Source organism: Humulus lupulus, chromosome 8 (assembly GCF_963169125.1).
Source record: "Humulus lupulus chromosome 8, drHumLupu1.1, whole genome shotgun sequence".
Lineage (NCBI taxonomy): Eukaryota > Viridiplantae > Streptophyta > Magnoliopsida > Rosales > Cannabaceae > Humulus > Humulus lupulus.
The window spans coordinates 85,282,935-85,306,073 of NC_084800.1; the positions used below are offsets into that span (position 1 = coordinate 85,282,935).

The 23,139-nt window shown below is 42.0% G+C and overlaps 1 protein-coding gene across 1 annotated transcript; it reads left to right on the forward strand.

The window, feature by feature from the left end:
• Positions 1 to 19,340: 19,340 nt before the first annotated feature.
• On the forward strand, positions 19,341 to 22,933 carry LOC133795740 (uncharacterized). The gene is made up of 2 exons (XM_062233197.1): positions 19,341 to 19,796; positions 22,313 to 22,933. The coding sequence occupies exons 1-2, from the start codon at positions 19,341 to 19,343 to the stop codon at positions 22,931 to 22,933; spliced, it is 1,077 nt and encodes a 358-aa protein (XP_062089181.1).
• Positions 22,934 to 23,139: the final 206 nt, after the last annotated feature.

Here is a 23,139-nt window from a genome sequence, read left to right on the forward strand (position 1 = left end):
CTACTTCGTGATTTCGGGCCTTTGTGCTCGAATCACTTAAAATTTTCCTCAGATTTCTTGTATGCCTGGCCCTCACCCTTTTTTCTCTTGCTAGATGTCACAAAATTCTGAGAAATGGTGGGGGTCAGTGCTCGCAATTCCTTATTCTCCAACAACTCCAAGTCTAAAGTCACCCTTCACTCAAAACCAGTGGCTAATTCACGAGTACAAAGTGAGGTGCGAGCAAGAGGATATTCGAGCTCACTTCCGGCGTCAAATCGACGAGGTCGAGGAGAAGAAAATGAGAAACTCCAGGTCGCAATGTATCCAGACCCAGACCTCGAGCTTAGACCGACCCCTCTTGATATACGCTCAAAGTAATAGTTGCCTTCAATCTTTGTGATCTTACATTCTCTCTGATGGTAGATTCATCAAACTGCCCATCCACTTTGCAACCGACTGCCATTCCTACCTCAAGGGAGGAATTTTTTGAGGCTGAGCACTATTGGAGCTCGGTTACTTCGTTAGGTTGGATCTCCGACATCCTGGCTCGCCACGGCTTAGGATTGTCAGGCTCGATGAGGTGTCGAGCTCCTACCTCCAACAAACGAAGCTGCTATGCCCCAGGCGATGGTCATCCTGACAATAGACTCAAGCTCGCGGCCTGGAGTCGCGAGCATATGAAGGCAGTGGCTCTACTGCCCTTGAAATCCTTTTTTAAGGATTTTCTGGATTTTTTCGGGTTCGCGCCCTTCCAACTCTAGACCAATTCATACAGGGTCTTGTCAGCCCTGAGGTCGATGTACCACGAGCTGAAATGGGAAGGGCCTTCGCTAAGAGAGATCCTGTATCTATTTTTCCTGAATAGTAACCCCTCCCGAGCTCGAGGAGGAAATGTCTTGTATTACTTGTCGAGCTATCCCAAGGAGAAGAAGATCTTTGAGGACATGCCCAACTATCCCCCCAACTTCAAGCTGGCCTTTTTTTGGATAGATGGCCTGGCTCCTTCGAAGTTCTATTCGTTCCAACGAATCCGTAAGTATATAACTTCCTTTATTTGCATGCTCGATTAATTTTTAGGCTCGAACTAATTGAAATGTATTCATTTCTTCATCCAACTACCACCGTCCCGCCCCCACAGACACAATGAGGGAGCACAAGGAAGCTTTGCTCCAGCTGCCATATGGTAGGCGTTCTCTATCCTATCTTTTCCACGAAGATAAGCTTCGAGCCTGCGCCCTTCTGAAACAGGATAAATCGATGGATGACACCACCTACCAAAAATACACCATGTGGGAGCATGTACCACTCCCTACTGGCAAACTTCCTTCGAGGCAGAGGTCAACGAGCTCGAGGGCCCGTGTAATGCCCCGAAATCCCTAATGCGGTTTAATGGCTGGATTAGTAGGTCGAGAGGGCCATAACTGTTTAATTATGCCATTAACTAATAATATGCATGTTTATGTGAATTATATTATAATATGATGTTAAATGCATGCGTGTGGGTCCATACTTCATTACGGGGGTGTTTTGGTAATTTGGCCCATTAAGGGCATAATTGTATATTTGTATGCATGTCGGTGACCTATTGTTGGGACCACATTATAATGTGGGTTTGTTCGAGCTATTCGGCATGAGACGATCTTGGAATATTGATTAGCGGTCTAGTCATAACAGGTTTAAGTTCGGGGCTCGGGGTGAGTCTCGGGGTGATTTTAATGATTAGAGCGTTACTGGGAATTAAAGGGTAATGGGATTTGAATTATTGGTGTTTGAGTATTTTCAGAATAGCGGGAATTGGAGAGCGTTAATTATGATTAACGAAATAGGTGGAAAATGTCAATTTTTCCCTTGGGAGCCTTTAGAAATCCTTATTTGACCTAGGGGTATTTTGGTCTTTTCACCCCTAGGATAGATATAAGCCATTGAAGGCTGTAGAAAGAAGAGGAAAATAGAGAAACTTCAAGAGCTTTTCCCGTACCTGTTCTCTTTCCTTTTTCTTTGTGATTTTTGAGCCTAACTTGAGGATTCAAGCTTGGGAAGTAAGTCTTGAGAGCTTGGGAGTGTGTTCCACCTTTGAAGAGAACCATAATCTGAGCTTGAGGTAAGTTTCTAGCCATTAAATTCCCTGGTTTGCTCTGTTTTAGCTTTGGTGTTCAGTTGAGATTTCTAGGTTGGATGGCTAGTTTTGTTGGGAGTTTTGGCTAGGATTCTCGTGGTTGTGATGCTTGGGGTATGTGAGGATGGTTTTTGAGTTCATTTGGCACCAAAAATGAGGTTTGGAAGCATTGGAATCGAGTTGGAATTGAAAAAGTCGAAGGAGGAGACTTCAGGGTAGATTCTGGCTGGGTGTAGCGCTACAGTGCCCACCAGAGGGCGCTATAGCGCTACACAGGATTCTGTTGGGCGGTTTGGGGGTCTGAGAATAGTGCTGGGGCACTAGTGAGCAGCGCTGTAGCGCTACTCTGTTCCTCCAGAATCCCATTTTGAGTATTTTAAAGGGTTTTTGGCTCGGGGTTTCAATCCTTAAGGCCCCGAATTGAATCTACTCACCGTGTGGGCATGTTTCGAGGTCCCGAGAGTGGGTTTAGGTTAAGACCCTTTCATTGTTGATTTTCAATAATGGAGGTTATAATTGGTTATGATTAGTTAACTGCTAAGGAACCAAAAGGTCGATCGTTCTCAGGAGTCGTTCTTATTATATTTCTCGCTCGAACCAAATGTAAGAAAACTGCACCCTGTGTATATGACATGCATAATTGTTGTTGAGGAATGTTGGTTGATAAATGTGGACATTGATTGCATATTAAATGCGAGCGGATGTTGTTTACTTGTGTATGGCACTGATTAGTCAGGGATGGCACTGGTTGCATATTACTGACTTGAGAGTCAGAAAAGGCATAAGCGTCCTGAACGTAGGGCCGATTAAAGATTAGATCTAATCGATATCAGCGTTGAATGACTCTAAGGCATTAATGTTGGATCGACCCTAAGGTCGATGAATCTTATAAGCGCTTGACTAGTCTAAGACTAGTTACTCAGAGCCAAGGCCTAAGGCCTAGGTGACAGCTTGTCACATGGCTAGGGAGCGGAATCCCATGGTTATGACTCTATGGTCATGAGATAGGTTATGTTGGTGACTAGTCATCATGCACCTATCTTGTTTAAGCTAGTGAAAGGTTCACTTATTTGTAAAGCCCCGGTGACCCTATTGTCACATGGCTAGAAGGAACAAAACCCACTTTAGTGAATTTTCCAATTGCCACTCATCTGTTTTGGACTGAAAGTCCTTAATGATTATTATGATCATTGTTGATATTATATTCATGCGTTATTGTGTTTTCTTGCTGGACTTTGGCTCATGGGTGCTATGTGGTGCAGGTAAAGGGAAAGAAAAACTCACCCAGCCTTGAGTGGAGAGCTTAGGTGGTGTTGTGTACATATGCAGCCGCTTGCCCACCACAGCCAAGGAGTTCTTAGAGGAACTAGGGGGTTTACCCTATTTTTGCTGCTTAGGTCGGCGGGTTTGTAAATTTGAAACTGTAATGACCATTTTGAATTGTAAATAACTTGTAAAGTTTTTGATGGGCCCATGAATAGTTTTATGTATTAAATAAAGTATATCCTTTCCTTTTGATTGGTTTTCCATCTTAGCCTGTTAATAACACTTAGAAGCACGTATTTAACCAAATGACTCGGGTAGCGAGTTAAATTTTTGGTTCACCGTAACTGTTCTGGGGTAACCAGGGCGTTACAACTTGGTATCAGAGCATGCCAATGATAGGGTTCCTGTAGACTGGCTGGGCATGTACACTCATCACTGAAGTCAAGCTCGACTCATGGTTTGGTAACTATTTATGTAGCTATATGTATAACTGCTTAAATACAGTATAGATGCTTTACCTATATGCATGAGACACCATGTTAAACCTGTGCCCCGAAATATTATATCCTCAGCAACTGTGTGCTAAATAGTACTAAGATTGCTGGAACATACTTATTAGTATTGTTGATTGTGAATCATTATGTGATACATGCTAAGTGTTAAATGATATAAAAATGTATCTACTTGTATAATTGTATGACTGTGGAATATGATAATTGTCTGCTTGTTCTTGGACCGTAAGGCGGCAAGAGGTTTAGTTACTACTACCTGACTGGACGTATTGATCATTGTTTCAGCAAGGTATCAGTAATAAGAATGAATCTAGGGCAGATAGATATGTCAGCTGGCCAGAGTGATCATGGCCAGAATAATAGCAATCAGGGTAAAGAAAATGACCAAGGACAGATTCCACAGCCAGCTCCTGTAAACTGGCAGCAAATGATTAGTGTTCTGCAGGCTACCGTGTTGAGACAAGGAGAAGAGCTTCATCTCCTGAGACAACTACAAGCGCCTGCAGTGGCTAGTGTATCAGAGGAACCTCCTATGTCAGTGATAGCAGCAGAGCAGCTGCCTAAGGTTGGAAATAAATGGGAAGCTCTCTATGAAAGGTTCAGGAAGCAAAAACCTCCAGTTTTTTTGGGCGGTGCAGATCCTGCCAAGGCAGAGCAGTGGATGAGTATGATTACCACTATCCTTGATTTCATGAGGTTGACTGCTAATGAGAGGGTGGCCTGTGCCACTTATATGTTTCGGGAGGATGCCCAAATTTGGTGGGAGGTTATTACCCGGACCAGTTAATGCCCTAAGTTGGGAAGAGTTTCAGACTCTGTTCAACGAGAAATACTACAATGATGCCATCAGGGCGGCAAAGGCTGAGGAGTTCATTAGGCTACTTCAGGGAAGTTTGTCAGTCACTGAGTACGCCTTAAAGTTTGATCGTTTGGCGAAATTTGCCATGGAGCTAGTGCCCACTGATGGGACCAGAAGAGAGAGATTTCTTCAGGGGCTACAGCCCAGATTAGCCCGTGATGTACGTATTACCACTGTGGCTGGGGTTACTACCTATGCACAGGTGGTTGAGAAGGCACTCACAGCTGAGAGTGCAGAGAATAAGATCTGGCGAGACAGTGCAGCCAGAAAAGAGTTCAGGAGGGCATGCCCTCCATTTGTGGGTTATGGTAGGGGTATAGGCCCCAGTGAGCAGAAGAGGAAGGTTCCTGAAACCTTCCCAGTTCTAGGTCCTGATAGGCAACCTCGTGGTATTTCAATGGGTCATCCAGGTGGTAATGAAGCCTGGAAGTCTTATCCTGAATGCCCTAGATGCAAGAGGCGTCATTTGGGAGAATGTAGGGCAAGGGCCTGCTTCTCGTGTGGAGCAGTGGGTCATCTTAGAAAGGATTGCCCTAAGGCAAGAAAAGAAGAACCCAAGAAAGCGGACAACTTGGCCCCAGCTCGAGTGTTCGCATTGACACAAGCAGAAGCTGAGGCTTCTCCCTCAGTTGTTACACGTCAACTTCTTAGTGCTGGAACCCCTTATCATGTTTTGATTGATTCTGGTGCTACACATTCTTTTGTTGCTAGTAGTATTATTGATAGACTGTGTAGACCCTGTGGTTTTTATGATGTGGGGTTTGGAACTTTGTTACCCACTGGAGAGTTAGTGGTATCCAGGAGATGGGTCAGATCTTTGCCAATGACAGTGGAGGGCAAATATTTGTCAGTGGATTTGATAGAGTTGGTTATGAATGACTTCGATATGATATTGGGTATGGATTGGTTGGCAAAGTATGGGGCAACCATTGATTGCAGAAGGAAGATGGTCACCTTTGAGCCTGAAGGTGAGGATCCTTTTGTGTTTGTTGGTATTGTGCATGGACCTCGCATACCTATGATTTATGTATTGAGGGCTAGGGATCTATTGCATGGAGGTTATATTGGATTCTTAGCTAGTCTGGTTGATACCACCCAGGTCGTGCCAGTGAGACCAGAAGAGACCATACTTGTTTGTGAATTCCTGGACGTGTTTCCAGAAGATTTGCTAGGATTGCCACTGCACAGAGTGATTGAGTTCATGATAGAATTGGCACCAGGGACGGAGCCAGTGTCTAGAGCACCTTACAGAATGGCCCCAGCTGAGTTGAAAGAGTTGAAAGTACAGTTGCAGGAACTGTTGGATTTGGGTTTTATCAGACCTAGTTTCTCACCTTGAGGTGCGCCCGTTTTTTTTGTAAAGAAGAAGGATGGTTCTCTGAGGATGTGTATTGATTACAGAGAACTGAATAAGCTGACAATTAAGAATAAGAATCCATTGCCAAGGATAGATGATCTGTTTGATCAGTTACTTTAATATTTTTGCTTCACATTTCTAGTTCAAAATATTTTGAGCATTTTATATTAAATGTTTACCTCTATGTTTGTTGATTCATACAAACATCTGTTGGATTTAGGCTCGAGTTTCAATGCGTTCATACACAGTTTGCTGGATATATCCATATTCGATCTCGTTATTTGTCAAGGTCGGAACTTACTTTTACCACGCACTCGAAAGTACTTATGTGGCATGTAAGATAGGAAGTTTAGTTATTGTTTGCTTTTCTAGTAACTTTTCCTCTTCCTCGAGTAGCTCCTTAAGGTTATGAGGTCGAAACTATTTTTTTTTTTGCAAAATATTCCACCCTCGATCTCGACTTAGCTCGAAGTAGGTTTATCTTTTTCCCAACTTTTGTCGATTAGTTTTCGCTGGTTTGTTCCAAACCTATTTAGGTCGTGTTTGGTTTGTAATCCATACGCTTGTATATTTTTTAATAATTTGGTTGTGTCCAGATTATCTTAGCTTGTGTATCTGGTTATATCCAGACATTTGTATCTTATTTAATCTGGTTAATGATCCAGATAATTTTATTTTATGATATTTATTTTTTCAAACTTATGGTATTATTGTATACCACTGATGCCCCCTTAATATCCTATGAGTGTGACTATAGGTTATTAAATTAAGAGAGTTTGCAAAAAATACAACATATAAGAAAGAAAATGACTTTTAATCAAAATTGAATATTTTATTAATAAAATTTTTGTAAAAACAAACATGCTTGGTTACAAGGAGGCATCATTCCTACACTATTGATAGTAAGGTCGTAGATGCTTGCCAATTCTCCATTTAATCTGGCCAATTTATATACTCCAGGTCGAATACTGGACTCGATTTGGTAGGGTCCTTCCTAATTAGGTCCGAGTACTCCAGCAGTCGGGTCCCTTATAGCTAGGAATACACGTCTTAATACTAAGTCTCCCAATCCGAACTTTCTATCCCGATCCTTTTTATTGAAATATCGGGTAGCCTGCAGCCAATATGCCGCATTTTTCAGTTGAGCTTCATCTCGACTTTCTTCAATAAGGTCCAGACTTACTTCGAGCTGGGATTGGTTTGAGGCTTGATCATAAGCATGGCTTCGAATTAGGGGTATTTCAACCTCAATTGTTAACATGGCCTCACACCCATATGCCAGGGAGAAAGGGGTATCCCCTGTCAAAGTGCGAGCTGTGGTTTGATATGCCCACAAAACTTGGGGAAACTCCTCAGGCCATTTTCCTTTAGCTTCCTCCAACCTCTTCTTCATTGAGCTTTTGAGGGTTTTATTGACTGCTTTCACATGGCCGTTTGCTTGGGGATGGGCCACGGAAGTTCTTTATTATCCCATTATTTTAACAAAAATGGGTAAATGATTCACTGTCGAACTGAGTACCTTTATCTGATACTATTTTTCTTGGCATTCCGTATCGACAGATGATGTTTTTTACCACAAAGTCTAGGACTTTTTTCGAGTTAATCGTTGCCAGGGGTTCAACCTCTGTCCATTTTGGAAAATAATCAACTGCGACCACAACATATCTTACTCCACCTTTGCCGGTCGGTAACGAACCTATGAGATCGATTCCCCATACTGCAAATGGTCATGGGGAGGTCATCATGGTTATCTCAGATGGTGGAGCTCGAGGAATTGTAGCGAACCCCTGACATTTATCACATTTCTTGACATATTCGAATGCATCTGCCTTGAGAGTAAGCCCAGAAGTATCCTTGCCTTATAATTTTCTTTGACAGACTATGCCCCCCAGTGTAATCTCCACAAAATCCTTCATGAATTTCTTCTAGGTTTTCTTTGCCTCGGGTGGAGTCACACATCGGAGTAGTGGCATAGAATATCCTCTCTGATATAACCTTCCTTCCGCAATAGTGTATCTCAGAATCTGATACATCAATTTCCGAGCCTTGTTCCGTTATGCTGAGAGAATGTCGATTTCGAGGTAATCAACTATTGGAGTCATCCAGGTTGGTTCGGAGTCAATCATGCGTACGTCTTCCTCTTCAGGCTCACTGATACTGGGGGTCAACAGGAACTTTATTGGGACTACGTTTAGCGTGTCGACCTCGTTGGATGTAGTGAGCTTGGCTAAGGCGTCCGCATTTGAGTTTTGTTCTCAGAGAACCTGCTCTATGGTGTAGAACTCAAAATGTTTGAGTACAGCCTTGGCTTTTTCTAAATATGCAGCCATTCTTATGCCTCGAGCTTGAAATTCCCCTAAAATTTGGTTGACGACCAACTGTGAATCACTGTAGCAGTGTATTGCCTTTGCCTTGAGTTCTTTGGCTATTCAGAGTCCTGCCAATAAAGCTTCATATTCAGCTTCGTTATCAGATGCTTTGAAGCTGAACCTCAAGGCAGAATGAAATCGATTTCTTGCTAGAGTGATTAGTATGATTCCTACCCCTGATCCATTTTCATTGGAAGATCCGTCGACATAAAGTTTCCATGACTCGCCGGTTGGGGTTATAACTTTGTCGTCGGATACTCCAGTACATTCTACGATAAGTGATCTCGAACTGTCCGAGTTCAACTGCCCATTTTAACAATCTGCCCGAGGCTTCTGGTTTACTTGTCGCAATGGTTGGTCAGTCAACACATGGATAAGGTGCGCTTGGAAGTAAGGTCAGAGCTTTCGAGATGAATGGATCAGGCTGATTGCCAGTTTTTCCATTAAAGGGTATCTCGATTCTGCCCCCAGTAACCTTTTGCTGACATAGTACACTAGTTTTTGTACCTTCTTTTCTTCTCGAATGAGCACAACACTAATGGCGTGCTCGGTGGTAGCGAGATACAAGTATAAGACTTCTCCTGTGATAGGTTTTGACATGATCGGAGGTTCTGCGAGGTGTTTCTTTAAATCTTGGAATGCGAGCTCACATTCCTCTGTCCACTCGAACTTTTTGCCTCCTCTCAGAAGGTTGAAGAATGGAAGACAATGGTATGTAGATTTAGAAATAAACCTACTTAATGCCGCCATCCGTCCAGTTAAACTCTGGACATCCATATGCTTTCGAGGCAAATGCATATCAATTAATCCCTGGATCTTGTCAGGATTAACCTCTATTCCTTGCGGGTTTACTATAAAGCCTAGAAACTTCCCCGAAGATACTCCGAAAGAGCATGTTTGGGGGTTGAGTTTCATGTTGTACTTCCGTAATACGGCAAAGCATTCTTTGAGGCCATCTACATGGTTATCATTATGTTTAGACTTGACTAACATATCATCAACATAAACTTCCATGTTATTACCTATTTTCTCAGAGAACATTATGTTCACGAGTCTTTGGTACGTTGCTCCAGCATTTTTAAGCCCGAAAGGCATGACATTGTAACAGTATAGCCCTTTATCGGTTACAAAGCTCGTATGCTCTTGGTCTGATGCGTGCATGGCGATCTGGTTATATCCAGAATAAGCGTCCATGAATGACATAAGGCCGTGCCCAGTTGTGGCATCTACGAGCTGATCGATCCGAGGTAAGGGAAAACAATCCTTGGGGCATGCCTTGTTGAGGTCGGAGTAGTCGATGTAGGTTCACCACGTTCCGTTGGGTTTCAAAATCGAATACTGGGTTGGCGATACAATCAAGATAGAAGGCATCTCGTATGAACCGATTTACCTTTAACCTGTTGACTTCTTCCTTTAGGGCTTTCTTTCTATTAATGTCCAATAGTCTTCGTTTTTGCTGCTTCAAGGGGAAGCTCTTGTCAATATTAAGTGCATGGCTTATCACATTTGGACTTATCCCTACCATGTCCGAATGCGACCATGCAAAAACATCTTGGTTCTTCTTTAAGAGGCAAATTAATTTCTGCTTCGCCTTTTTAGAAAGGTTTTCCCCACCTTCACAGTCTTTGTGGGATCGACTTTGTAATGCCCCAAATTCCCTAATAAGGTTTAAGACCTTGATTAGGAGGCCGGGAGGGCCATAATTGATTTATTATAGTATTTAATGATTATACGTATGTTTACGTGAATTATATTATTATAAGATGGTGAATGCATGCATATGGGCTCATATGTTAATTATGGGGGTAATTTGGTAATTTGGCCACTGTGGCCGTAATTGTACATTTTGGGTGCACGAATGTGATTAATTATTATAGCCACATTATAAGGTGGATTGGTTCGAGCTTGTCGACATGAGACGATCATGAGATGTAAGTGTTCGGTCTAGTCATAACGGGTTTAAGTTCGGGGCTCGGGGTGAGTCTCGGGGTGATTTTGATGATTAGAGCGCTACCGGGAGATAAAGGGTAACGGAATGTGAATTGTTGGTATTTGAGATTATTGAGGATAGCGGGAATTGGAGAGCGTTAATTATAATTAACGAGATAGGCGGGAAAGGACGGTTTTACCCTCGGAAGACTTTAGAGGGGTTTATTTGGCTTAGGGGTATTTTAGTCTTTTGACCCTAAGGATTTATATCAGCTTTTAAGTGTTGGAAGGCTGTGGAAATACAGGGGAAAAACAGAGCTTATCTTCCTTCTCTCCCGATAGATTTTCTTCCTCTTTTCTCTTTGGATTTTCGAGCTCAGTTTGAGGAATCGAGCCAAGGAACCAAGCTTAGCCAAGCTAGGGTTATGCTCCACCATCGAAGAGGGTGTGTTGCCAAGATTAAGGTGAGTTTCTAGCCACTAGAACTCTTGGTTTTACTCTGTTTTATAAGTTAAGTTTCAGCTGGTTTTTGGGTTGGAAACTTGGGAATTGGTTGGAGTTTTGGCTAGGGTTCTTGGGGTTGTGGTCCTTAGGACATGTGGAGATGGTATTTGGGTTCATTTGGGAGTTAATTTGACGTTTGGAAGCTTTTGGTTTGGGTTAGAAATGGTAAAATCGAAGGAAAGAAAAAACTGGGAATTGGCTGGCTGAAGGTAGCGCTACAGTGCCCAGTGTAGGGCGCTATAGCGCTACCTGCAGGGAGGTTGGGCGGTTTGTGTTTCTGCCTTGAGCGCTGGGGCGCTAGAAGGGCAGCGCTGTAGCGCTCCCTTGTTTCCTCTTAACCCTGTTTTGGGTGTTTTTAGGGTTTTTGGCTTGGGGTTTCAATCCTTAAGGCCCGGGATTGAATCTACTCACCGTTTGGGCATGTTTTGAGGTCCCGAGGGTGGGGTTTTGGTTAAGACCCTATCTTTGGTGATTTTCATTAATTGGAGGTTGTTTTGGTTATGACTAGGTGACCGCTAAAGGACTAAAAGTTGATCGTTCTCAAGGGTCGTTCTTTTAATCGTTCTAGCTCGGCTTTGAGGTAAGAAAACTGCACCCTGTGTATATGTATGACATGCATGGTTATTATGATGCATGTTAGTTGATTAATGAGTATGACATGTGTGGTTCTCATTGATGCATGTCAGTTGATTATTATGTATGACATGCATGGCTATTCTTGATGCATGTTGGTTGACTATTAAACATGACATGCATGGCTGTTATTGGTGCATGATGGATTGCTGGATATATTGCATATGATGCATGAGAAACATGTGATTGGGACATGCTTTATATACTGAGTACGATATTGTCCAGAGCTTGAGTCTCTGTGTTTATGCATGGCCCTAATAGCACTAATACCTGTTTAGTAAGCATGCTAAATACCTCGTTTATGGATATGGAACATGAAATATGTAATTGGTGGCATGTCTTACTTGTGATCGACACTGACTAGTCAGGGACCGACCCTAAGGTCGATGATTACGCATTGAATGGCTTTATGGCATTAATGCTAGACCGACCCTAAGGTCGATGATTACGCATTGAATGGCTCTATGACATTAATGCTAGACCGACCCTAAGGTCGATGATCATGCATTGAATGGCTCTATGGCTTTAATGCCAGACCGACCCTAAGGTCGAAGAACTTATAAGCGCTTGCCTGGTCTACGACCAGATGTTTATGGCCAAGGTATATGACCCCGGTGACTGTTTGTCACACGGCCAAGGGACGTTGTCCATGGCACGACTCTAGGGTCGGGAGGAAGGTTATGTTGGTGACCATTCACCATGCACCTGTCCTAATCAAAGTTACGAAAGGATCACTTATCAGTTGAGCCTTGGTGTCCCTATCGTCACATGGCTAGAAAGAGCGATGCTCATTATTGTGACTTTTAGCTATTGTCACCTATTTGCTTGGACTGATAGTCCTGAATGGTTATTATGATCGTTGTTGATATTATATCATGCTTTATTGTGTTTTCTTGATGGGCTTCGGCTCACGGGTGCTACGTGGTGCAGGTAAAGGCAAGAGGAAGCTGGACCATCCCTGAGTTGGAGAGCTTAGGTGATGACGTGTACATATGCAACTGCTCGTCCGCCACGGCCGAGGTTTAAAGTGGAACTAGGGTTGAACCCTGTTTTGCCGCTTAGTACGGCCTGTTGTAAATATTTTCTGTAATAAACTCTGAAACTTTATTTTCGGGATCCCAATGTATATATATTAAACGTTCTAGTGAAACGTTACAACTTTTCCAAAATGTTTAATCCCTAAACCGCTAATCATACTTAGTTCACGATTTTGGCCATATGACTCGATTAGCGAGTTTAGCACTGTTTACAAGGCACATCGTAACGGTCCCTGGAGTTGGGGCGTTACAGACTTCTTCGAGCTTGACATCTTTGAGCTCTTCTAGAGGCTCGAGGTCAGCATTTTCCTCTATTCTGGGGTCAATCTCTTCATCTATTTCGAAGATCGTCCAGTCCTTGTTCTAAATTATGACAAGTGCCTATGCACTTGTTTGTTTCTTCCCTCTAACGAAAATGTTGTAGCATTCCCTTCTCGCCAGCTGTTCCTCTTTCAAAGTCCTGATGCCACCAGAAGTTGGGAACTTGATGGCCAGATGCCTAACAGATGAAACTGCCGCAACCCTACTAGGGCGGGTCTCCCGAACAGTACATTGTAGGCAGATGGAAGATCCACCATAACAAACTCTGTCATCTTGGTCACAGAGACTGGATAATCTCCCAAGGTCACTAGGAGTTCAATGGATTCTACATAGGCAATCCCTTCTCCTGAAAAGCCGTACAACGTGGTTGCATAGGCTTTTAGGTTGCGAAGCATGAGTCCCATATTTTCTAGAGTGACTTTATAGACAATATTCACCGAGTTCTCGTTATTAATCAGGACTCGGTGTACCCTCTTGTTCGCAAGCTGGAGGGTTATGACCAGGGGGTCATTATGGGGAAATTGGACATGAGACGCGTCCTCTTCAGTGAAAGTTATGGGTTAAGTTTCAACCCTTTGTTGTTTCGGAGCTCTTGGTTTAGGTTTTTTAGGGAGAACCGTCACCAGTTTTTAGCTCATTTACATATCTTTTTTGGGCATTCTTGCCTGATCCTGCGATATAGGGTCCCCCCGAGATGGTTTTGACATCTTCTCCATCAATCGGAGGGGGTCACTCATCCTCCCGTGCTCGGGAGTTGCTATTTTGGGCAGGTGGTGTAGTTGCTGCCCTCTGGCTAGTGGAAGCCTGATTGGGGTTTCAGTTTCTTACATACTGCCCGGAATATCCCCTTGAGATCAATCATTCGATCTCATATTTTAACTGTCGATATTCATCGATTGTATGTCCGATATCCCAGTGGAATCTACAGTACTTACTAGAGTCTCTCTTTGCCTTTTGGTTCCTCATGGGGTCAGGTCGTCTGAATGGGACCTGGTTTTCATTAGCCAGGTAGATATTCTCCTGAGATTCATTGAGCTCAGTATACACTTTGTTCTTCTTTCCTCCATCCGCCTCAGGGTTATTCCCTTCATTTTTCTTTCTTTTGGAAGGGTTGTCCATGGGGGGTTTTGAAGTTATGGGGTCCACCGAGGTCAAAGTAGAGTTTGCGTTTGTTGTTGTAGTTACGGGCTGAGAAGTCATATTCAGTGCTGACCTCGCCTCCTCTACATTAACAAACCTCTGGGCTCTTTGATTAAACTTGGTTAAAGACCTGACAGACTTCCTTTGTAAGTCTTCCCATAGAGGACTTCCTGGCATTACACTGGCTCAAACTGCCATTAAATTACCGCTATCGTCGACATCTCGAGCTCGAGCCACTTCTAGGTTATACCTTGTCAGGTAACCTTTTAGTGACTCGTTCGGTTGCTGTCAGACATTGGTTAAGGTCGAAGCCTCGGGCCTAATGCCGACCATAGCTTTAAATTTTTTCTTGAAGTCCTTTGACAATTGATCTCATGATGTGATCGAATGTCTTTTGAACTTTTCAAACCAGTTTTTTGCTGGTCCGGTAAGAGTGGCTGGGAACAACGTACATCTTAGCTCGTAGCCTACATTGATGGCTCGCATAATTTTGTTGAAAGTGCTCAGGTGGCTGTAGGGATCTGAATTTACGTCAAATGGCAGGACATGTGGAATCCTAAAACCTTGAGGAAAAAAGGTGTTGGAGATATGCGGGGCAAACGACTCAAGTTCTTCATCGAACTCTTCGTCCCTTTCCCGGCTACGCTCGTTTCGCAAGAGCCTGAATGCTCTCTCCAACTATTCAGTTCTTTCTTGGACTGGATCTACAGGAGGCCTGGTTTGGACCTAAGGAGGATGGTTATCGTTAATAACAACTCCAACGCCTTGTCTCGGTGCAGGATTATAAATCGGCTACTTATGACTGTTTAGGTGATCTTGCAGATCTGGGTTTGGGGGATTATCACACCCCCAGTTACGGTTTAAGTGTTCCCATAGATTAGGGTGATCTCCTCGATTCCTGGCATTTCTTGGCTCTGTGTTTTATATACTCACGGACCTAGTGTAATCGGAGCTTTCACTGACATGGCTCGTTGCTCGGTTATTACGATATGGGTTTCCTGCTGGTCTCCTCGTCTCAACAGTTTGAGATCGTAACATTTGGCTCCTTGTAGGTTAAGCAGCCCTGCGCTCTTGAGCAGCTGCTCCTTCATTTCTCTGTCCTTGACCAACTCGTCGATCCCTATCTTGGTGAACAGGTCGCGAAACCCTTTGGACTGGTGAGGGATGGCTTATTGGCGATGGTGGGTGCCTTATAGAAGAAGGAGGCTACCTCTCATTGTGGGGCCTAGATGGTCCCGAATTTTCCCGATCAGGTTTGGGGACGTTCTGCGTGGCACCAGGATTTGGGGTCCGAGTCACTGAGGGGGCTCGGTTATTCCCCATTCCTGTTTGTGCCTCTACAGGATTTGGGGTCGGCGGCACCCTTAGGCCGATTATTCCTCCGGGGTCTTGGTGGAAGAGGATGGGTCGTTGGTGGCGGAGCTTGTTTCGCTCTCCTGGTGGCCGCATTCTTACGAGGGCGCCCCCTAGGCCTACGAGGTGGGGCCTGAGTGTCTTGAGGAGGTGCCTGTGCTTCAACAACAAGTCTGGCTAGCTCTTCGTTGCATTTTGTGGCTTCCGCCAACTGTTGCACGATTGGCGATTCTCAAGTTCCACAATTGGAACATATCTCTCGAGATTATAATACATGTCCTCATCGGCCCTAGGAACAGGTGGTCCCCGCGAGTTGGATGAATCACTTCTTTCGTCGGGGTCGGAATCCACCATAGGCTGCTTTCCAGGCTGTCGGGGGTATTCTTCCTCATGAGGAATTTCCTCCTCAAGTATATTGGGGTTGTTTGCTGCAGCCATTGCTAATTCGATAGGCTCTCTGACTAAACAGACTCACACACTGTTTAATGGCTCTCAATGAAAGCACCAAACTATTGACGCCGTTTTTCGTCAACATAAAAAAGGAGAGAAATTAAACAAAAATACACGAGAGGAAATGAATAAAAAGGATGAAAACAAGATCTTTTTACGTGGTTTAGCAGTTAAAATCTTCCTAGTCCACGAGTCTATGTTATTAGCACTTGGGAGTCTTCTGAAACTTTCAGAGAATAGTTGCCCAGAGTTTTCTCTCAAGATATCTCTGTTTTTTTTTTCTTTACAAATTAAGTTTCCTTCTCTATTTATAGAGAAGGTTTCAGAATTTGTTCCCACATATTTCGGGAAGATATTCTGTGAATCAAATAATATAATGCAAAAAAATACATTATTTACTACGTACGCGGTAATATCCCATAAAATGTGGGATTTAATAACAATATCACATTAGATCCCTTAATCATTGGGAAGTTATAACAATAAATACATTCACACACAGCTGACATGTTTGGATGCTGGATCCATGTGTCTTTGAGACCATTTTCCCATTACGAGCTCGTCACATTGGTTCTCTTATGCTCCCAACCAGTTACCATTGATGAATCCATTATGTTCGAGCTTACCCTCACGATCTTGAACCATCTTGTCTAAGGGCAAGAGATGCATAAAAAAACTTAAAGTGTTGAACCCTTGAAATCGTGAGTTGGGAGTCCAACTTATAAGCTCAGAGCACTTTCAAGGTTACATACTCCTCGACCTCGTGAGGTTGTCATTCACAGCGAAACCGTCTCTGAATAGTGGACCAAATGATGGTCGTGTTCATTTTGAGCTTACACCTAACGAGCCTAGATTTTGAGATCATGATTTCCATGTTTGAAATCTGGGTGTAACAAGTACCCTCTTTCTGCAAGTCATGTTAATAATAATTTTCAAATTTTGTTCATAGCTTGAAAGTCAAGCTCAACGAATGTTTAATATATATTAATATTTCAAATTTTGGTGATTGTTGAAAATGTGTATAGCTAAACTGTGGAGAAGAAAGGGTCGTGGCCTGGCTAATAACATACCACTTGAAATTTGAAGGCGGAATGCCGGGAAACCACTAGATCTTCAGCTTGATCCTAGGACAGACAAAGTGGTTGGCTTGGAGGACCAAGCTTTTGTTCGCGAGATAGACCTCCAAGTCACCTTGTTGTTGCCAGGACATTACTTGGATTTTGCTGATGTAGCTCAACAATTTAAGGAGCAAGTCGTACAAAAGATGAAGGTAAAAAATTAGAACAAGTCTTATGGTCTAATTTTTTTTTATTATAATCATTTACAAATGAAACTAACGTGTTATTTTTTTAATGTGGCATTTTTATAATGTTGATGGTCATCCAGAACTCGAGAGAGTTATGAAACTATCTACACAAAGATGCACAAAAGATATTATGAGAGAAAGAACATCATACATACTCACTTTAAAAAATATTACTCTAAGCTGGAAGATTTGGAGAGTATTCTCATTGCCCCACCTGACCATTGCACCAAGGAGAGTTGGAAAGATATTGTTCAGTTGTTTTTTAGCCCAAAATTTATTGCGCGATCCAACCAAAACAAGAAAAGCAGAAGAAAAAAAATGAAGTATACATCGACGCAAGGCACAAAATCGTTGGCAGCTAAGCATCCCCAATTTGTAAGTAAAAACATTAATTTAATTTAACAAAATTATACGTTCTAACATACTATCTTTACATTTGTATAGGCAAACCCTGATGAACATGTTATTGATATTTGGAAAGATAACCACAGTTTGCTTCACCACCATTGCCGCGCCCTAACATTGGTGATCAAGATATTGACCTGAATGTTAATGAATATTTCTCGCCTGGTTGGCCCGATCCAAACAATAATAATTAGTTTATATTTTTTAATTAAATTAAGACAATTGATATTTTATTATGTTTATTTTATGATTAGTTTATATGTAATTAAATTAAGACAATTGATATTTTTATTATGTTAATTTTATGATTAGTTTATATGTAATTTTGTTTGATGAATATTAATTGTGTTATTAATAATTAATTTTAATTTATGTTAAATTTTATTATCTTTAAATAAGTATTATATGTATGTTTATTATTAAATAAAATCAAACGAATTATTATATTTTAATATTATTAATTTATTACCGGCGGATTAATAGGGGCAGGACCCGCTGGTATTAATGAGTCAAACGAGGTTGACTATTCTTTTACACCGGCGGAGTCCTGCCCCTATTAATCCGTCGATATTAATTAAATACTGGCGGGTTGTCAGTCCGCCGGTAATACCCCTAATCACCGACCGAGTATTACCGGCGGACCCCGTCGGTAATACTGCCTTCTGTTGTACATATCCCAAGTTATCTATCTATAAATTCTTAGCAAACAAAACATCTAACAAACAACATGCATGTTCTTAACCATAAGTCACCGCAACACACACATAATTCACACAACCTACTTCATTAAGACACACATGTTCTCAACCTTCTGTTATCTCTGCAACACACAATTTTATCTCAGAACCTACTTCACTATGGATGAATATCTAATATATTCAAACTCCTCTAACAATAGTTTGTAAATATAAAAAATAAAAATAAAAAATTTAGTAATTATTACTCACCTTCAAAATTAATCTTCAACAATTTCAACACACCTTAAATTCAAACAAATATTTCCTACAATAAAAGTTTATACATTAGTAAATATATGGTAATTGAATTGGTCCTAAAATAATATAATTAACAAAAATATACTTTTTTGTCAAATCAATTAAAACGATTTTCTCTCTCTTGCATCTGAGTTGTGGCCATGGCAGGGAGGGGTAGAAAACGCAACTCGACGAGGAAGAAGAGTATGCCAATTCGATCGAAGGGAGATCTGGTTAGGAAGAAAGGGCCGAAATCTTTTGATTTTGGAAAAAAATTGAAATCCATGGACGAATTGTTGGGCATTGAGCCGGCTGAGTTCTCAGATGACCTAGAGGAGAGTAATATTCTGGATCCTTTGGAGTCTGAATTGTTGTTGCAGAAGCGTTCGGAGATTCAACATACTTTCTCAGCTTTGACGACCAGAGCTTCGAGTTTAAAAGGTAAGTATGTCAATCCTATTTCCCTTATTTGTCATTTGAAGTTAGACGATGTTCGAGCGATGTCAGAGGAGTCTGTTCAGGAGGTTGCTCCGGAGTGTGAACATTGTGAAAGCCATGTGCGAATAGATGAGGCATACACCGAAGAGGAGGTCAATTTCTGGAATTCATCTGTGGTCTGTTGGGTTTTAGGTGCAAATCCTCCCGTTCAAGTTATGGAGGGTTTTTTCAGACATGTTTGGAAGAATTCAGGGGTTGATAAGATTGGATTATTGAAACATGGACTTTATATTATTCGATTTACATCTATGGAGAACAGAGATAATGTGCTTGCACGGGGATATCAGTTTTTTGATAAGAGACATTGATGATAAAAGCTTTGGTCCCAAATGTCTGTTTTCTTAAGGTCAGTGCCAATTTGGCTTCAAGTTCATAATCTGGACTTAAAATATTGGGGCACACGTTCGTTATTCAAGATTATTAGTCAGCTGGGCAAGCTTATTAGAGAAGATTTGGCTACTAAAAATAGGGATTGTTTGCAGTTTGCTAGAGTGCTGGTGGAAGTTAAGTTGTCTCAGTCTTTTCCCTCTTCCATTAGTTTCGTTAATGAAAAAGATGAAATGATTCGACTAGATATTCACTATGAATGGAAGCCATCATTGTGTTCAATATGTAAAGGATTGGGGCATGAAGATTTGGAGTGTCGTAAGCATCAACAACTTAAGATTCCGGAGAAAGTTAAATCAATGTGGCAGCCTAAGAACATAGCTCCAATCTCTGAGCCTGGTGGATCATTTGGTCCAAGCACTCAAGTTAAAGATACTATTGTTAAGGCTCAGATGCAAGTTGAAAAAGATTCCGAGGGTTTTTGTAATGCCCCAGATTCCCTATTATGGTTAATGGCTGGATTAGTAGGCCGGGAGGGCCATAACTGTTTAATTATGCCATTAAATGTGTTTATGCATGTTTATGAGAATTATATTATAATATGATGTTAAATGTGTGCATGTGAGTCCACATATGTTTACAGAGGTATTTAGGTAATTTGGCCCGTTGAGGGTAAAATTGAATATTTGTTTGCATGTTAATGATATATTGTGAGACCACATTATAATGTGGATTGGTTCGAGTATTTCGACATGAGACGATCTTTAAACATGATTTATCGGTTTGGTCATAACAGGTTTGAGCTCGGGGCTCGGGGTGAGTCTCGGGGTGTTATTAATGATTATAGCGTTACCGGGGATTTTAGGGTAACGGGTTATGAGTTGTCGATGTTTGAGGATATTGAGATTAGCGGAGATTGGGAAGCATTAATTATAATTAACGGGTTTAGCGGAAAGTACCAATTTTGCCCTTATGATGGTTTTAGAGGCTTAAGATGACACAAGGGTATTTTGGTCTTTTTGGGAGGATATATGAGACTTAAGTGGCTGTAGAAGGTGGTGGAATAAACAGAACAAAAACAGGGGTTTGCTTCCTCCATTCCCGTACATCATCTCCTTCACTTCTCCTTTGAGGGTTTTGAGTTCTTGGTGGAGTTTCAACCAAAGGGAATTGAAGGCTGGGTTGGATCACTTGTATTAGCTTGTGTGGGAGGTTTTAAGCTAGTTTCAAGGTGAGTTTTGGTCATATAACACAGCTGGTACTCTGTTTTCGTTTTAGTTTTTAATTCATGGATTTTGATGTGGGAAGTGAGAATCAAAGGGGGTTTTGGTGTTAGTTTGATTGGGGTTTGATGTGAGTGAGCTAAGGGAGTTGTTTGGGGGTTTAATTGTGTGTTAGGAAGAGGTTTTATGAGGGTTTGAAGGACTGATTTAAGAGGGAATCGCACAGGGGAAAAATCTGGTTCGTGCATGACTTTGTTGCTGAACTGGGCTAGGCGCCGCGGCGCAGCAGGGGTGCGCTGCGGCCCTTGGCGTCTGGCAGGTGGGGAGCCTCCCTGTTTGGGGGCGCGGCGCGGCGCAGCAGAGGGGGGTCGCGGCCCTTAAGGCCAATTTTGCTAAAATGTGGTTTTTAGCTTAGGGATTCAAACCATAGGCTTCGGGGTTGGATCTAGTACCCGGTTGGGTAGTATTTGATGTCTCGGGGGCTGGGATTTGGTTTGGGAACCCTCGGTTATCATTTTTATTGATAATTCTATAATTTGGTTATGACCAGGTGACCGTCAAGGATTTTAAAGGTTGATCGTTCTCAGGGGTCGTTCATATAATAATTCTCACTCGAACCAGAGGTAAGAAAACAGTGTTTGAATATAGTTGCACCCTGTATAGGTATATGACATGCATGGTCTGATATTGAGGCAAGTTGGTTGATTTATGTGGACATGGATTGCATGTTAAATGCTAGTGAATGCTGATTACCTGTTTGAGACACTGACTAGTCAGGGACCGACTCTAAAGTCGATGATCACACATTGAATGGCTCTATGGTATTAATGCGGGACCGACCCTAAGGTCGAAGAACTTATAAGCGCTTGCCTGGTCTACGACCAGATGACTATAGCCAAGGTATATGACCCCAGTGACCGTTTGTCACGTGGCTAAGGGACGTTGTCCATAGTTTCGACTCTAGAGTCGTGAGGAAGGTTATGTTGGTGACCAATCACCATGCACCTGTCCTGAGCAAACTTATGAATGAGACACTTACCGATTAAGCCCTAGTAACCCTATCGTCACATGGCTAAAGAGAGCGATGCTCACTGTTGTGACTTTTGGCTATTGTCACCTATTTGTTGGACTGATAGCCCTGAATGGTTATTATGATCGTTGTTGATGTTATATCATGCTTTATTGTGTTTTCTTGCTGGGCCTAGGCTCATGGGTGCTATGTGGTGCAGGTAAAGGAAAAGAAAAGCTTGGCTAGCCTTGAGTGGAGAGCTTGGGCGATGTGATGTACATACAGGGCCGCTTGACTGCCACGGCCAAGGAGTTCTCAGAGGGACTAGGGGTTTACTCTACTTTTGCCGCTTAGGCCGGCGGGGATTGTAAATTTGAAACTGTAGCGACTCTTTTGTATTATGGACATCTTGTAAACATTTTAAAAGGCTCATGAGCAGTTTATTAACTTAATGAAATGTACCCTTTCCTTTCTATTGGTTTTTCACCTTAACCTGTTAATAGTACCTAGATCACGTTTTTAACCAAAAGACTCGGGTAGCGAGTCAAATTTCCGGTTCACTGTTCACCGTAACTATTCTGGGGTAACCAGGGCGTTACAGTTTTCAGTCAGTGCGTAGAACTAGAAAACTTACTAAACTACACGATAAATCTATTAATGTTGGAAATTTGTTTGGACTTCTGAAGGATAATGTGGAGGACTTCAAATTTGGAAAAATTTTGTGATATGAGTACTAATACAGTGGGAGGGGGAGTGCCTCTGGTTTCTCATGGATAGAATCTTGTGTTGGAATGTGAGGGGTCTGAATAAGTTGCAAAAGAAGCAGGAGGTTAAGAATTTCATCTGTAATAAGCATTTAGGTTTGGTTTGCTTACTAGAGACTAGGATTAAAAGTCCAAGGCTGGGTCAATTGTATTTGTCGTTGTTTCAGGGATGGTGCATAACTTCTAATTTAGCTCATCATTCTGGGGGCAGTATAGTTTTAGCTTGGAGACAGGAATCCTTTGATGTTAATATTTTGTCATGCATAGCTCAATGTATCCAATGTTTCATTCAGCCGAAAAGGAGACTTGGTTTTCATGCTGCTTTTGTGTATGCTTTTAATAAATCTATTGAGAGAAGGATTTTATGGGATAGTTTGAGAAGTATGAAAAGGAGTATAACTGGGCCTTGGATTATGATGGGTGATTTTAATGCTACTTTGCATGGTGATGAAAGAGTTACTGTGAGAGGTCATAAACTGGGATGTTTGGACTTCAAAGCTTGCTTGGATTTTTGTGAGCTTAGTGATATTAAGTGCACTGGGAATTTTTTCACTTGGAATAACAATCAAAGTGGTGATGACAGAGTTTATCTAAATTAGATAGAGTGATGGAAAATTATGATTGGGCATCCATATACCCCAATTCTGAAGCTGTTTTCTTGCCCGAAGGAGAATTTGATCACAGTCCGGCCCTTTTGTCTGTTTTCCAAGAGGTGATGGGGGAAAAAGCCATTTCGTTATTTTGATATGTGGAGTTCTACTCCTAGTTAGTAGGAGAAAGTTAAAGGCAACTGGGTTCAGGAGAT

What these genes read in the sequence shown, in the direction of transcription:
- LOC133795740 (XM_062233197.1), top strand. Translation starts at nt 19,341, where the DNA reads ATGTCTGTTTTCTTAAGGTCAGTGCCAATTTGGCTTCAAGTTCATAAT. An exon ending in TTGTTAAGGCTCAGATGCAA is followed by an intron (nt 19,797 to 22,312) that starts GTTGAAAAAGAT and finishes GTACTAATACAG; the next exon opens with TGGGAGGGGGAGTGCCTCTG.